The sequence below is a fragment of the Haemaphysalis longicornis genome, unplaced genomic scaffold, assembly GCF_048455015.1.
Source record: "Haemaphysalis longicornis isolate Haplotype H1 unplaced genomic scaffold, Haemaphysalis longicornis Haplotype H1 scaffold_4, whole genome shotgun sequence".
Lineage (NCBI taxonomy): Eukaryota > Metazoa > Arthropoda > Arachnida > Ixodida > Ixodidae > Haemaphysalis > Haemaphysalis longicornis.
In genome coordinates, this window is record NW_027526361.1 from 102,444,884 (window position 1) to 102,459,449 (window position 14,566).

Here is a 14,566-nt window from a genome sequence, read left to right on the forward strand (position 1 = left end):
GGTAACAATATTTTTTTGACGCAGCTCATGCTCTTATGTACAGATAACTAGGCAACAGCCGACAACTGTGCGACACCTGGCACCGCCAAGCACACACACGAAAAAACAAAAAGCAGAGAACGAACATGCAGCTCTTTGGAATTATTCAGGGGCAAGATATGCAATTTATTAGGCCGCTTGCCCGTGTGTGTCCGCCTGTGGCTCTCCAGCTTGCTCGAGGTCGGCGTCATGAAGCTGCACTGCAGACAGCTGAACATCCAATGAACTGGTGGGAGGCCGCCCCTGCGGACTCGTGGGAAAGGAAGTGCGGAGGAGCCTGCAACAGGAAGGGAACGGGAAACACTGAGAGCCTTTCCTTTGGAAAATGAGACAGCAGTGCATCAACAGCGAGGTGGAAAAACCACCGCAGAGGAGGAGACAGCGTCTCTGATGGTGCCAAACGAGCCACTCTGCTAGGCTTAATGTGCACGGGCGTTGCCTAGCAACGCACAGGAGCCCTCATCTTTCTTGCTGGCTTGGCAGTCTTTCGCTCAGGAGAATTGAAATTTCTTTTTTTTTTTTTTTTGAGAACGGCACATCTAGTGCTAGCACCAAGCTTATTCCGATATCGCTCCTTCCGCTGAAAGCTGCAAAGTTCACGCCTACCCAAAAATACTGCAGGTTTTCTTGCCACACCGTGGGTGTCCCAAAATGCAACCTTTGCCAAGTGGCCATTCAATTCGACAGGTTCTTTCTAAGCAAGTTCACATCCCCTCATTGAGCTGTTCCTGCCTCAACCTCTATTGCCGACTTCTACGTACAATACTTGTCAAACAACAACAAAAAACAGCTTAGAAGACTTAGAAACAGCAGTTGTGTCGTAACCGAAGCCAGCATGGCTGCTCTACTAGTTCTACTAGACTGAGAGTCTCGGCAGTGTTCACCAAGTTTGGCGTAGATAACGTGTCCAGCCATCAGGTTATCCGACAGCCTGAGAGAACAGCGAGTAGCGGGAAAGAAAAACAAAACCTGTCACCTCCCTGTGCACTGATTTTCGACTGCAAAGCATGCGATACAATGAAGTTAAAACAGTCATTTTTGCACCATGATTGCAACTGCGGTTTGATTATTAACACAAATGTTTAAAACCTGAAAAATGAATACCATATTCATTCAGTTATAGGTTGATTGCAATTTTCCGAAGGTACACCGACAAGCAAAGAAGTCAGCCCGCTGTCATGACCAAAGAAAGTGAGCCCACAGTTGCAACTAAGAGCGGCCAGCATGAACTTGTCACCCCACAACCTGGCATAATCAGATGGTATTTTACTTTTACACAGCTGTTAGCAATAACGAATGGCCTACTTGCGGGCGAAGTATATTTGAATAACACAGGCATAGTTAAGGTATGCCTGTGTTATTCAAATATACATTATACATTAACTAGATATACATTATATATATACATTATATACATTAACTAGGGCACACGCCTTCTCTCACATGGCCACGCCGTAGCATGTAGGCATAATTTCCTTGCTGCTGCAAAAGACAACTTTCAACAGCGCACAATCTTCCCACCAAAGTAAGTGTATACAGTTGTCGTGGGAACAACACATGGTACATCACGTGAAAAACTCTGAAGAGAATGCCAGTCCCTTTTGAACCAGCCCGTACAACAGTGGACCTCAATGTGTGCAATTTCCCAGTTCTGTGTGCACATCCATGCGTGTCAGACAGGGAGGCTCGGCAGGTTCCAAGCATGACAGCTTGCGCTTCCATAAAACAGAGCGATGTGAGATCACAGCTTTACTCGAAACATGCAACAACGCTGGAAGAAGCTGGATAGACCCACAAATTTACTTCTTTGATTATGAGACTTAACGCGCCAACGCTACACATGTGACGAGGTGCGCCGTAGTGGAGGGTTCATGATTAATTTTGACCACTTGGGGATCTTTAACATGAGGCGAAATTTAGAACACACAAACGTTTTCACTTTTGCATGTACTTGCATGCGTATGATTGCTGACCCACTACAATTTCCACTACCTTGCTTGCTTCTTTCTGCAGAACGGTGGTGTGTGTTCATGTAGGCACTATGTGCTAGTGGGCCAGCACCCATCATGAGATGCTTGTGACCAACACAGGACGCCACTGTCTGCTACGGTTCCCACCCGCAGTCACTTTTCACACTAGCACGGAGCAATGGTCACTTGTCCAGCGAGGCGACGATGTTATGACAAATGTGGAAATCTTCGCTCAGGGTAAGACGTCGTCTTAGGAAGAAGCCGGCTCTCTCCCTGAGCTCGGCACCTCTTGGCGTGCTACACAACCCTTCCCTTTAATGACCAGCAAGAAAGGGCTCACTTCCCTCTGACCTTACTGGAGCAACTGTATGCACGCACACACACAGCTGGGTCCTTCCCGTTCCGCTGCACTACTGGCGGTCGCTGCGCTCCTTCTCCTCGTGCTTCTTCTGCTGGAAGCGGTACTTGAAGGCCTGGGGGCAGAAGCGGCAGTGGAAGGGCCTCTCCCCCGTGTGGCTGAGCAAGTGGGTGTCCAGGCTGGTATTGTGGGCAAAGGCCGCCGGGCACAGGCTGCACCGGTAGGGATGCTCGCCCGTGTGCGTGCGCTGGTGAACGTCCAGGTGGTCCTTCCGCACGAAGGCCTTGCTGCAGTGGCTGCACTGGTGTGGGCGCTGGCCCGTGTGGATGTGCAGGTGGGTGACCAGGTGGCTTTTCCGCACGAAGGCCTTTCCGCAGTGGCTGCACTGATGGGGGCGCTCGCCCATGTGCGTACGCTCGTGGATCTTCAGATGGCTCGGCCATGGTGCTACGTAGCTGCACCACTGACACTGCAGCTGCCTCTGGTCACCCACGGAGGCAGAAGGGGGGGAGGAAGGGCCTGCAATGGGGAGAGACGGGAAACACTGAGAGCCCGTCCTGCAGCAAACATGGAAGCAGGGCAGCAGCAATGAGGTAGAACGGAAAGGAGAAAGAACAAACATGAAGAGTGGAGGGAACGTCTTCGTTGGTGCCAGGTGAGCTGCCCTGATGAGCCTCAACACTGCCCAGCAACAGAGATGAGCCCTCCACTTGCTTGATGGCTCGAAGATCTGTTGCTCAATAGGCTTCAGAAGCTTCAGTATCTCAGCTTGCCCAGGTATGGTACATACGGGGCTTTCGCACTAGAGATACCTCATGTGACAGCACACTTTGGCAAGATTCCGTCCATTGTGGGTGCTAGCCTGCCGCTTCCTGCACACACCCAGAGCCATCTACCTGTTCGCTTCGATTACACCTTCAATTGTGAGCAACTGCTAGAAGCACTCTGCTGTTTGACTTCGGTACCCTCCAGATGGAATAGCAGGTTTTTACATGCACAGCCTGGCTTTGAGCCACAGTAGTGCCAAGGCTCTTTAAAGACCAATGATGTTTCTCGACTGTTGTTCTCTTGGCTCAATCATATGCATTGCCTTCAAAAATAAAGGTGGTGCGGCATCATTTAGGTTGGTTTAAGAACAGGACCCACCACATCAAAACGTTCTGTTAACGTTCTGCAATGCATGGGAAGTGCCTGGCTTGTACTTATATCGGAATGAAATATCGCCACGCTTTTCCCCGAAAGCTGCTAAGCTCACGTCTACCCAAAAATTTTAATAATGCCCGTTTTGTTTTTTCAGGCATCATTGCTGCGGTCGCAAGACCATCACCCACCAAACACACCAATATGACCAGCGCCGTTTTAAGCAGTTCCCGTCACCTCGTCATGGCTATTCCTGCCACAGACAGCATGCCCGACTTCCACGTGCACACATCCCATTAAACAAAACAAAACACAGTTGCAAAGACTTAAAACCAACAGTGCGCAGCGCAGCAGAAAGAACCACGGTTGCTGAACTGCTACTGCTAGGTTGAGCACCTCAGCACTGTTCCGCATGTTCGGTGTATAGGTAACATGCACAGCCGTCAGGTCATCCGACAGCGTGAGATGACATGAGTAGCAGGAAAGGAAACACAGCTGTCGCCTTCCTGAGCACTGCTTCACAACGTCGAAGCATGCGGTAGGATTAGGTTAAAACAGTCCCAGCTCTCTGCCTGCTGCCCCTCAGAGTTGCATCTTACAAGAGGCAGCAAATGCTTCAACAGCAACACGAGGAAAAAGGGTAAAAGACAAGCAAATTGTCGTCTGATTAATGACACGACAGTGAAAAACCTGAGTAAAAATACCGTGTTCACTTGGTTACAAGTCGACTTGACTGCTTTTTTTTTATTAGGGAGTCTGCAATGATGACCAAAGAAGGTTGACCCATAGTCTCAACCAAAGGTATACCCACATGATATACCCACCACACACAACCTGGCATGTTCAGTATTTCTTGCCCTCATAAGACTTTTAACAATGAGAAGGGGTCTATCTGGGGCCAATGTACATTCGAATACACATAGGAATATATTCTTCAGGTGACATGTAGTTACGAATGGCAAGTGCTTTATTCTACGCAAGGTTAAGCAATAGCATGCAGGCGTAATTTCCTTGCAAAAATAATAACTTTCACCAGCACACAATCTTCCCTCGAAGTAAGTATATACGATTGCCAAGGGAACAACATACAATAAGCCACGCCTACGCGCGAAACTTGGAAGAGAATGCAAGCGCCAGGTGTTGTTTTAAACCAGCCAGTTTCACAGTAAACCTCGACGTGGCTATTTTTACGATGCTGTGTGGTTGGTTGTCTGTGTATGTCAGACACAGAGGCTTGGCAGGCCCCCAGCGTGACAGCCCACACTCCCACAAACCAGAACAGTGCACGAGCTCAGGTTTACTGAACAAAAACGCAACAAATTGTTTTAATGCTAATAGAAGTGGCATCGACCCCCAAATGTACATCGTATAGAATGCTCACTTCAGTACCTTAATGTTTTGCAAGAGGCAACGGCACAGCTCAGACGTCTTTTGGAGAGGCTAACCAGCAGAAGTTCAATGCATTTCAGTGATTCCATATGCGACGCAGATGTCGCACAACATGAAGACATGAAGGTGGAAATGGAGCACTTGAGAAATCTCTTAAGTGGGGGGTGGGGGAACAACTGAGCAACGATGACACTGTGTCAGGGAGGCAGCTATCAAGAGCCACTTTGCCTCCATTTCTTTTTTTTTTGGACATTTCATTTGTGAAAAGAAAACACTTGCAGCCATTGAGGTACTTTGGTAATTTACAGTACATAGAATATTAAAAGTCAGCTAGAAACATTCACGGAATGAAAGGACAAGACTAAGCGATGAGTGGTGGCTTTGCGTGTTTTTGATACAATATGGTGTCGCATGGCAGAGCAATTGGCGACAGTTCTTTGCGAAGCTAAGCCAGCCTCAGCAAACAGCACTGACTGCTACTACTACCACTACACAGGTACACAACGATGCCAACAGCCCTTGAAGTTTATTTTTCCCATTAAGTGAACGTGTCAAGGAGATGGAAGCAAACCATACTGAGAATGGGGGGGTGGACATGACTTTTGATGTATACGACCAGTGCTTGGTATCACTAACATGCCCCCCCAACCCACCCTCCTCTTTTTTCCCTTACGGTAATACTGGCTTCTGCAATTCATTTGCGGAAGGGTAGAAACAAACTTCAATGGGTAGGTACTTGGCTGTCAGTTCATGTCTCTGTGTTTCTTTATTTCTCAATGTTTCTAGCTGCCCCTTCATTATTATCTTTACAAGAAGCACACAGCCAAGCAGTGGACATCAGCTTGTGTTTACTAAATGAAGGCACCATCACGGCGGGGTCACGTCTACAGAGTTCCCTCACACTCTGAATGTTTCTAGCTGCCCCTTTAAAAGTATCTGTACAAGCAGCACACAGGTTCAGCACTGGACGTCAACTGCTGCTTACCGACAGAAGGCACCATCATGGTGGGAAATTACACGAGCGACGTATGCATGCACTTGCATACGTATGATTGCTGACCCACCACAATTTCCACTACCTTGCTCATTTCTTTCTGCAGAACAGGGGGTGTGTGTTAGAGTAGGTAATATGTGCTAGTGGGCCAGCACCCATCATGAGATGCTCGAGACCAACACAGGACGCCACTGTCTGCCACAGTTCCCACCCACAATCACACTTCTCGCACTGGCATGGAGCAATGGCTGGCGAGGCGACGATGTTATGACAAACGTGGAAATCTTCGCTCGAGGTAAGACGTCGCTGTAGCAAAAAACAGGCTGTCTCGCTGAGCTCCCCATCTCTTGGCATGCTACACAACCATTCTCCATAATGATCCACAAATAGGGGTTCACTTCCCTGACCTTACTGGAGCGACTGTATGCACACATACACACGGCTGGGTCTTTCCCATCCCGCTGCACTACTGGCTGTCGCCGTGTTCCTCCTCCTGGTGTTTCCTCTGCTGGGGGCGGTACTTGAAGGCCTGGGGGCGGTACTTGAAGGCCTTGCTGCTGCAAAAGACAACTTTCAACAGCGCACAATCTTCCCACCGAAGTAAGTGTATACAATTGTCGTGGGAACAACACATGGTACATCACGTGAAAAACTCGGAAGAGAATGCCAGTCCCTTTGGAACCAGCCTGTACAACAGTGGACCCCACTGTGTGCAATTTCCCAGTTCTGTGTGCACATCCATGCGTGTCAGGGAGGCTTGGCAGGTTCCAAGCGTGACAGCTCCCGCCTTTATAAATTAGAACGATGCGGGACCACAGCTTTACTATAAAAATGCAACAATGCCAGAAAAAGCTGGATAGACACACAAATTTACTTCTTCAAGAGTGATTGATTGATTGATTATGAGGCTTAACGAGCCGACGCTACACAGGCGATGAGGTGCGCCGTAGTAGAGTGCTCGAGATTAATTTTGACCACTTGTGGATCTTTGACATGAGCCGAAATCTCGAACACACGAACGTTTTCGCTTTTCCCCTCCATAATAAAAGTGACCGCCGGGGCCAGGAATCGAACCCACGTCCTTGGGCTCAGCAACACAATGCCTTAGCCATCGAGTATAAGAGTGCTCACTTCAGCAACTGCACATTTTTGCAAATAATGTAACGTCACAGCTCGGACATCTTTTGGATAAGCAAACCGGCCGAAGTTCAGTGCATTCAAGTCATTGCGCTTGTGACACTTAGCTTACATAACATGATGATGTGGAGGTGGCAATGGAATATTGGGTAGGAAACAACTGTTCACAGCAATGACAACACAGTGTCTAGGAGGCAGCTACAAAGAGGCACTTTGCCTCCTTTACTCTGTTCAGGCATTTCACTCGTGAAAAGAAAACACTCGTGGGCACTGAGTTTCTTGTTTGGTAATTCATTGTAGATAGAATTTTAAAAGTGAACTAGAAACTTTGAGGGAGTGAAAGAACAAGACAAAGCAATGACTGGTGGCTTTGCATGCCTCTGATACGATATGGTGTCACTTATGCGGAGCAAGCGGCGAAAGTTCTATGCAAGCATAAGCCTGCGTCAGCAAACAACACTGACTGCTATTACTACCCCTACACATAGACACAATGATGCCACCTGCCCAAGAAGCTTATTTTTGCCATGAAGTGAATGTATCAACGAGATGGAAGCAGACCGTACTGAAAATTGGGAGGGGGTGGAAGGAAACATGACTCTCGATGAATACAATCCGTTCTTGGTAACACTATCATGCTACCCAGCCCTCCTCCTCTTTCTTTTTTCCATTATGGTCGGACTTGTTCCTGCAACACATTTGCGAAATGTAGAACTAAACTTGAGTGGGCAGTTGGCCATCACTTTATTAGTACTCTGCATTTACTTACTTCCACGATTTTACTAGCTGCCCCCCAAAAGCTATCTGTATAAAGAGCTCACGGGACGAGAAACAGACGTCACCTGCTTTTTCCGAACAGAAGGCACCATCACAGTGGTAAATTCCGTGAGCAGCATGCATGCGTATGTTGCTCATGCGTATGCCTGCAAATATGAAGACTGATGCAAATATGACACTGATTCCTGCAAATATGAAGAATGACATACCCGGCCGCTTCAGTTTTGCGAAGTCCTAAAGCTTATTCTACAAGCGGCTGTGTGGGCCAAGGGTGCATTCATGACGCCTCTATTTCAAAACTGTAACAAGCAGCTCGACGCGGGATATGCGTTGTGTGCTTCAGTCTCTCAGAGCTTGACTGTCAACTGATTTATCGCGACACCTGATGGGATAGCCCGGTTACGGAGAGCACGGTAGCTTTTTCGCGCTGCTACCTCGGAAATGACGGTTGAGGGATCGCCAGTAACTGGTCACAACAGATAGGTCATTCATTGCTCTTGTTTCGATCTTGCCAGCAGCTCGCTGCTGGCAGTTCCGTTTGCGCGGTCAGGTTGAGAAGTGCGTAATTCGCAATCCAGGCGTTAAAAATGAACCGTGTTCGACTTTTTCTAATTAAGACTCATTGTTAGGCAAGAGGTAAAAACGCTTGCGGCAAAAACAACGCATGTGAGTCATGGCGATTTGAATGGTTTGAACCTGGCCCCGCTATACTAGCGTGAACATCAACGTGCAATATCAAGGACGCGAAACTAATAAATTCTTTGGGCTCACCGACACCTGGGCAAAACACTTACAAACTGCGTTGACCAGTGCATCATACGCCTGTCACTTTTGCGTTACCGAATGAGCAGAACGTTCGCCACGTACACCGCCGCGGGCGAAAACGACTAAATCGGTACGCGTGCAGAACTCTATCAAACCGCTCTTCGTTGTTTTGTTGTTCTTAGTGAGTTAGTGAAACATAGCTAAGTGAAACACCCATGGCAGGCGGCGGCGGCCGGGTAAGAGCCGCCGTTATTCTCACAGTGTCCACGCTTCTCCACTGCTAAGCTGCGCGAACACACGAATTTTTTTCCCTGGGTACTTGACCCGCGATTGGCAGCTAGTTGTCACTCTGTAATAGTACGGAACTCAAAGAGACGTCAAACACTGTCAAAATGATCCGGCGAGACCAAAACCAACCAAACGAAAACGACTGGGCGGCGGGCGCCGCCGTTGTTGATGCCATCGTAATACGTCTTTTCTAATTAAAAATACTGAACAAAGGCTAGCTCGTTATAATATCATATACTCTCTATTTAGAACACGTTTTCACAGAAAAATAACTGATACCGAAGCACGACGACTGCAGTTCCAGGTAAGTCAGTGTAATGGGTTATGCTTCGGAACCGGTTTTTTCCTCAGATACCCGATCGACCCGATCTAATTAGACAGCATAATGTTTTTAACGAGCTAGCCTTATGCATTACATATTGCACTTTTTATGGTTTGCAGAGTTTTTTTTTCCCCTTCCGAAACCGTATCACGATGGCATCAACAATGGCGGCGCCCAACTGCTTATCATGGAGGAAGGAAACATTTTCTTCCTCCTTGCTGTTTATTGACCGTGGACAATGCTTTTTAAGTTATTTTTTTGAAAACTCGTGCAGTTTTATACTAATATAGAGGAACACCTGGCTCCCGATGTTGTTTTTTCGTGCGACGTTTATGGGCCAAGTATACAGGGAAAGAGATAGTCGCTTCCTCGCGCAGCTAAGCAGTGGAGAAGCGTGCCCTTTGTTGTGAGAGTAACGGCGTTTCATACTCGGCCGCAGCTGCGATTGGTGTTTCATTCCATGCTTCGTTGACTCAGTATGAACGGCAGAGCTACGAAGATAACGAAGAGCGTTTTGATCCAGTTTGGTTGTGTACGCGCTTAGTTGTTTTCACTCCCGGCGGTGTATGTGCCGATCGTTCGGGTCATTTGGCAACGCGAAAATGACAGGCGTATGATGCACTGGTCAGCGCAATTTGTGACTGGTTTGCAAAGGTTTCGGTAAGCTCAGAGAATCTATTAGTTTCTTGTCCTTCATTTTCCACGTCGGTGGTCATGCGGGTACAGCAAGGCTGACACCCGCTAATAAGTCCAAATCGCCGTGACTGAGTTGCGTTGTTTTTTGCCGCAAGCGTGTTTACCTCGCGCCTAACAACGAGTCTTACGTGGAAAAGTTCTAACACGGTTCATTTTAACGCCCGGATTGCGACATACGCACTTGTCAACCCTACCGAGCAGACGAAGTTTCCCGCACTGAGTTGCTGGTGCGAGTGAAACGAGTAATTGCCTGCCGAGTCCTATATTACTGGCGACCTCTCCAGCGTCATTTCCAAGACAGCAGCACGAAAAAACATCGTGCTCCCCATAACCATTTGTTCTCTCATCAAATGTCATTATTCAGTTGACAGTCAAGCCCCAAAAGACCAAAGCACACAAAATGTGAATCCAGTATCGAGCAGCGTGTTGCAACTTAGAATTGGAGCCGTCGTGAAAGCACCCTCCGCATGCACAACGGCTTGTAGAATAAGCTTTGCGACTTCGCATTTATGCAACGGTGTGGTTTTTCATGTTTTATATTTGCAGGCATCAATCTCCTCAGCAAGACCCTGAGCTGCTAGGACGAAACCGTGGTGCTGAGAAGGGCCACCGCCTCCATTCTCAAAAGGCCACCATGTTCCAGTCCATTATGCACGGCCTTGCATTCAAATCGTCTCCACCCCGTGGTCACCTCTAGTTCAACAAAGTGCCTGAGACTTGCTGTGCCATCCATCTGCTAACAATGAATGTGGCAGCTGTTCAACCCAGGAAGAAAGCTGTGCTTGAAATGCTGTTGTTGGATCACAAATGATGGTTTTAGCAACATTTGGTACAACGTTGAATGCTGCTTGTGTCATTGCTGCCACCTTCATCAGTGCTTGAGCTGGTCAATCATTTGTTACAACCTGCTGTATTGTTTCCCTTTGTTCGTCATTGTTGTGCAATGCCCTTCATTTTCTGCCTGATGCGGCTGTGCTTGACGTCTTGCTAAAGTCTGGTCCTACTTCCATCTAACATTTATTCGTAAAAACCACTCATTGTACACACATAAAACATGCACATGTCGGCAAGCAGTTAGACTCTACAGGGCATGTAACTATCCGTCTGGTAACATTTTTTTTTTTTGACGCAGCTCATGCTCTTATGTACATATAACTAGGCAACAGCCGACAACTGTGTGACACCTGGCACCGCCAAACACACACACTCAAAAAAACAAAAAGGCAGAGAACGAACGTGCGGCTGTTTGGAATTATTCAAGCGCAAGATGTGCGATTTATTTGGCCAATAAACCCAAAGATGGAATGCTTATGCAAGCATCACCAAGGCAAGACATTTCAAATGCTGTGATGATTTCTCTTGCGAGCTGGTTTTTTATGCCTTTCTATTACTACAGTCTCGTTAGAGCGAGCCATGCATTTTCATTTCTGGCAGTGTGATTTGAGCTGCCCAGTCTTCATGTTCCGCACATGCTTGCGCAAGTGCACGTTCAACCATCGCGATGTCTGCCCTTTGTACATCTGATCCCATGGTGGAGGGATACCACCTTGCCTAGAAGTGTGTGTATTCTGATTTTGCTCTTGAATGGGCTGGTTAAAAGTGACCCCGGTTACCTACCTTCATGTTAGAGTACGATGAAGATTATTGTGTGTTGTTTTGGGGGCATGTAGTATGCGCTTACTTTGCCGGGAACATCGCAGTGTTGCAAGTTGTCTCTTTTGCAAGAAAATCACGCCTGCATGCTATTAAGAAAGCACGTGCGTTTTTTCACTATGTGCTACCTGAAAATTGTGTTCCCGTATTTATTCGAATGTACGTTGTACCCCAATAGGCCTCTTCTCAATGTTAAAAGCCACATGAAGTAAACAAAATGCTGTATGATTATTTTACACTGTGTGTTGTGACAAGTTCATGCGGACCGCTCTTGGTTGTGAGTGTGGGTAGACTTTATTTGGTCATCATACAGGTATTTCCTAAAAGAGCAGTTGTCAACTAGTAACCAAATGATTGTGGAAATTTTGGTCATGTTTTTCACTTTTATGTCATTAATCATACGACAACTGTTATATTGGTGCACAGATGTTTCTTCTCTTGTTTTTCCCCTTTTCCGAATGTTGCTGTTGAAGCATTTATTGCCTTTTGTAAGAGGCAACTCTGAGGGGTAGCAGGCAGAGAGCCGTCACTGTTTTAACCTAATCCTCCTGCCTGCCTTGCTGTTGAGAAGCAGTGCTGTTGGTTTTGTCTTTACCACTGTGTCTTGTGTTGTTTAATAGGGTTTGTGTGCATGGTGGTCAGGCATGCGGTCTGTGGAAGGAACAGCCATGATGAGGGGATTGCTTTTAAATAGGGCTGGTCATATTGGGTGTCTGTTTGGTGGGTGATTATTGCAGCAGCAGCAATGCTGGTTGAAAATGGGGAGAAATAATAAAAATTTTGGGTAGGCGTGAGCTGGAAGCGTTTAGTTCAAAGCGTGGCGTTATTTAATTACAAGACATGCACTTACTGTGCAGTGCAGAACATTACTGGAACGTGTCGGTGTGCCGCGTGCCATTTTTAAATTGACCTAAACGATACCACGCCAGCCTTTTTGATGAAGGCCATTCATAGAACTGAGCCAGGAGAACAGCAGCCAAGAAACATCATTGTTCTTCCAAAAGCTTTGGCACTGCTGAAGCTCAAAGCCAGGCTGTGCTTGGCAAAACCTCCATTTTTATACCAAAGTTACTGAAGCTGAACAGCAGAGCTCTTTTAGCAGGCGCTCACATCAATGGTAGGCGTATTTGAAGCGAACAGGCTGCTGGGTGTGAGCGGGAAGCGGCAGGCTTGCACCCATAGGGCAGCAGAATCTTGCAGAAGTGTGCACATAAGATCTTGTTTGTGCAAAAGCCCCGTATGTACCATTCCTGGGCAAGCTGTGGTACTGAAGCTTCTGAAGCCTCTTGACACAAGACTGCGGAGGCATCAAGGAAGCGGTGGGCTTATCCGATAAGCATTGCTAGTCGATGCGCAGGCACCGTAGACATGTGCAGAGCAGCTTGCCTTGCCCTAACAGATATGTGACCTGCTCTTTCGCGTTTGTTCTTTCGTCTTCGGCCTCGCTGCTGGTGCACTGCCTCCGTGTTTGCTGCAGGAAGGCCTCTCAGTGTTTCCCCTCTCTCCCCATTGCAGGTCCTTCTTCCTCCGTGGGTGACCAGAGGCCGCTGCAGTGTCAGCAGTGCAGCTACGTAGCACCATGGCCGAGCCATCTGAAGATACACGAACGCACGCACACGGGCGAGCGCCCCCACCAGTGCAGCGACTGCGACAAGGCCTTTGTGTGGAAGAGCAGCCTGGTCAGTCACCTGCGCATCCACACAGGCCAGCGCCCGCACCAGTGCAGCCACTGCGGGAAGGCCTTCGCACAGAGGTGCAACCTGGTCCGCCACCTGCGCGTCCACGGGGGCGAGAGGCCCTACGAGTGCCACCTGTGCCCCATGGCCTTTGCCCAGCACACCACGCTGGTCAACCATGTGGGCAGCCACACAGGCGAGAGGCTCTTCCACTGCCGCTTCTGTCATAAGGCCTTCGCTCGCCGCTACCAACAAAAGAAGCACGAAGAGAAGGCGCACTGCCCCCACGAGTAGTGCAGCTGGAGGGCGGGAGAAGAGCCCAGCCGTGTGTGTGCGCACACACTCTGCAACACTGCCGGAAGATAGCGAGCTATTTTTGCGGGTCATTAAGAAAGTACTGTTAAGACCAATCTAGTGTGATGAAGACGGGGCGAATGGCTTCTCCACCGTCAGTGTTGTGAGAACAGCTCTTTGTCGATAATGTGCTTGAGAAGAGCCTGCCTCTTAGCACAGCAGAAGACGGACAACGAAGTGGTGAACAAAGCCATCAGAGTGGAAGAAAGCAGCTGTTCACCACAACTCTGTCCCAGCTGGAGGGAGAGAGTGAGCGAGGAAGAACCTCTTTATTTTTCACAGCTGGGTTTTCGGGCAGAAGGACAGCCGACGCCCATATGGCTTCGGGGACTGCAAGGACTTATGCGATGGGAGTTTCCTGAACCACCAGGTCCGAGCTCCCCAATGCCAGTTTCCAGTGGGGGGGGGGGGTAGCCGGGAAAGGGGTCACGTGGACATTCACAGAGTCAATGAAAGTGGGTATCCCATTTGTGGCAGTCCTGTCAGTGTGGTCTTGGAAATTTGTGCTGGCGTGCGTGCGTGTGTGAATGTGGTTCTTGGGGAAGAAGTGCGTTTTTAGGATAGAGAGAGAGTAAATGTTTATTGAAAAGGAGAAGAGGTCGGCCTGAGAAATTGATCTTGGGCCTGCTACTTCCCTCTGGGGGGAGGGTACTGAGGACAGAAAGAGAAAGGAATGAATATGGAAGGTTTGGGAAATGACAGTGAAAGCAAAAAATGAACTATGTACAAGCAGTAAAACCAATAAACGTCTCACGTACAACGGGGCGCTGAATCAGATGACTACAGTTCACTTTTTAGCACATGACTATCATCCATGAAAAAAAAAAAACTGCTCAGACATTATTTCGCAGTCTGTTCAATTTTGGCGCAACCTAGAGGCGAGAATCCAAAAAAGAGTCACCAAGAAATGTAAGCAGGGCTTTAACGGCTAGGTTTTGCTTCCTGTTGTCAGCCCACGTGCCCAAAATCTTTTGTTCGGTCAGAGGGCGAGTGTCCAAGCATTGTAAA

General features: G+C 48.1%; 2 protein-coding genes across 9 annotated transcripts in view; both read right to left on the reverse strand.

Moving 5' to 3' along the window:
• LOC144179193 (uncharacterized) overlaps positions 1 to 8,700 on the reverse strand; it is a 55,305-nt gene extending 46,605 nt beyond the window's left edge. The window contains exon 1 of the mRNA XM_077707458.1: positions 8,576 to 8,700. The gene's annotated coding sequence lies outside the window, so the exon portion shown is untranslated. The remainder of the gene's footprint in view (positions 1 to 8,575) is intronic.
• Positions 180 to 8,729, reverse strand: LOC144179187 (uncharacterized). Of its 8 annotated transcripts, none has more exons than XR_013324174.1 (5): positions 8,599 to 8,719; positions 7,870 to 7,950; positions 6,327 to 6,444; positions 2,032 to 2,886; positions 180 to 316 (listed from the first exon to the last, which is right to left on the reverse strand). XR_013324174.1 is itself a non-coding variant. In XM_077707440.1 (5 exons), exons 2-4 carry the CDS (start codon positions 7,921 to 7,923, stop codon positions 2,420 to 2,422), a joined length of 642 nt encoding a protein of 213 aa, XP_077563566.1. In that variant the 5' UTR covers positions 7,924 to 7,950; positions 8,014 to 8,565; the 3' UTR covers positions 180 to 316; positions 2,388 to 2,419. The 8 variants fall into 8 exon arrangements, 1 of the variants encoding a protein (XP_077563566.1); XR_013324172.1 differs by having other exon boundaries at positions 6,327 to 6,447; XR_013324173.1 differs by lacking the exon at positions 8,599 to 8,719 and adding an exon at positions 8,014 to 8,565.
• Positions 8,730 to 14,566: the final 5,837 nt, after the last annotated feature.

What these genes read in the sequence shown, in the direction of transcription:
- LOC144179187 (XM_077707440.1), bottom strand. Translation starts at nt 7,923, where the DNA reads ATGCTGCTCACGGAATTTACCACTGTGATGGTGCCTTCTGTTCGGAAA. An exon ending in CTTCTGTTCGGAAAAAGCAG is followed by an intron (nt 6,448 to 7,869) that starts GTGACGTCTGTT and finishes TGTCTTTTGCAG; the next exon opens with CAGCAAGGCCTTCAAGTACC. An exon ending in TGGGAAAGACCCAGCCGTGT is followed by an intron (nt 2,887 to 6,326) that starts GTATGTGTGCAT and finishes TCCCCATTGCAG; the next exon opens with GCCCTTCCTCCCCCCCTTCT.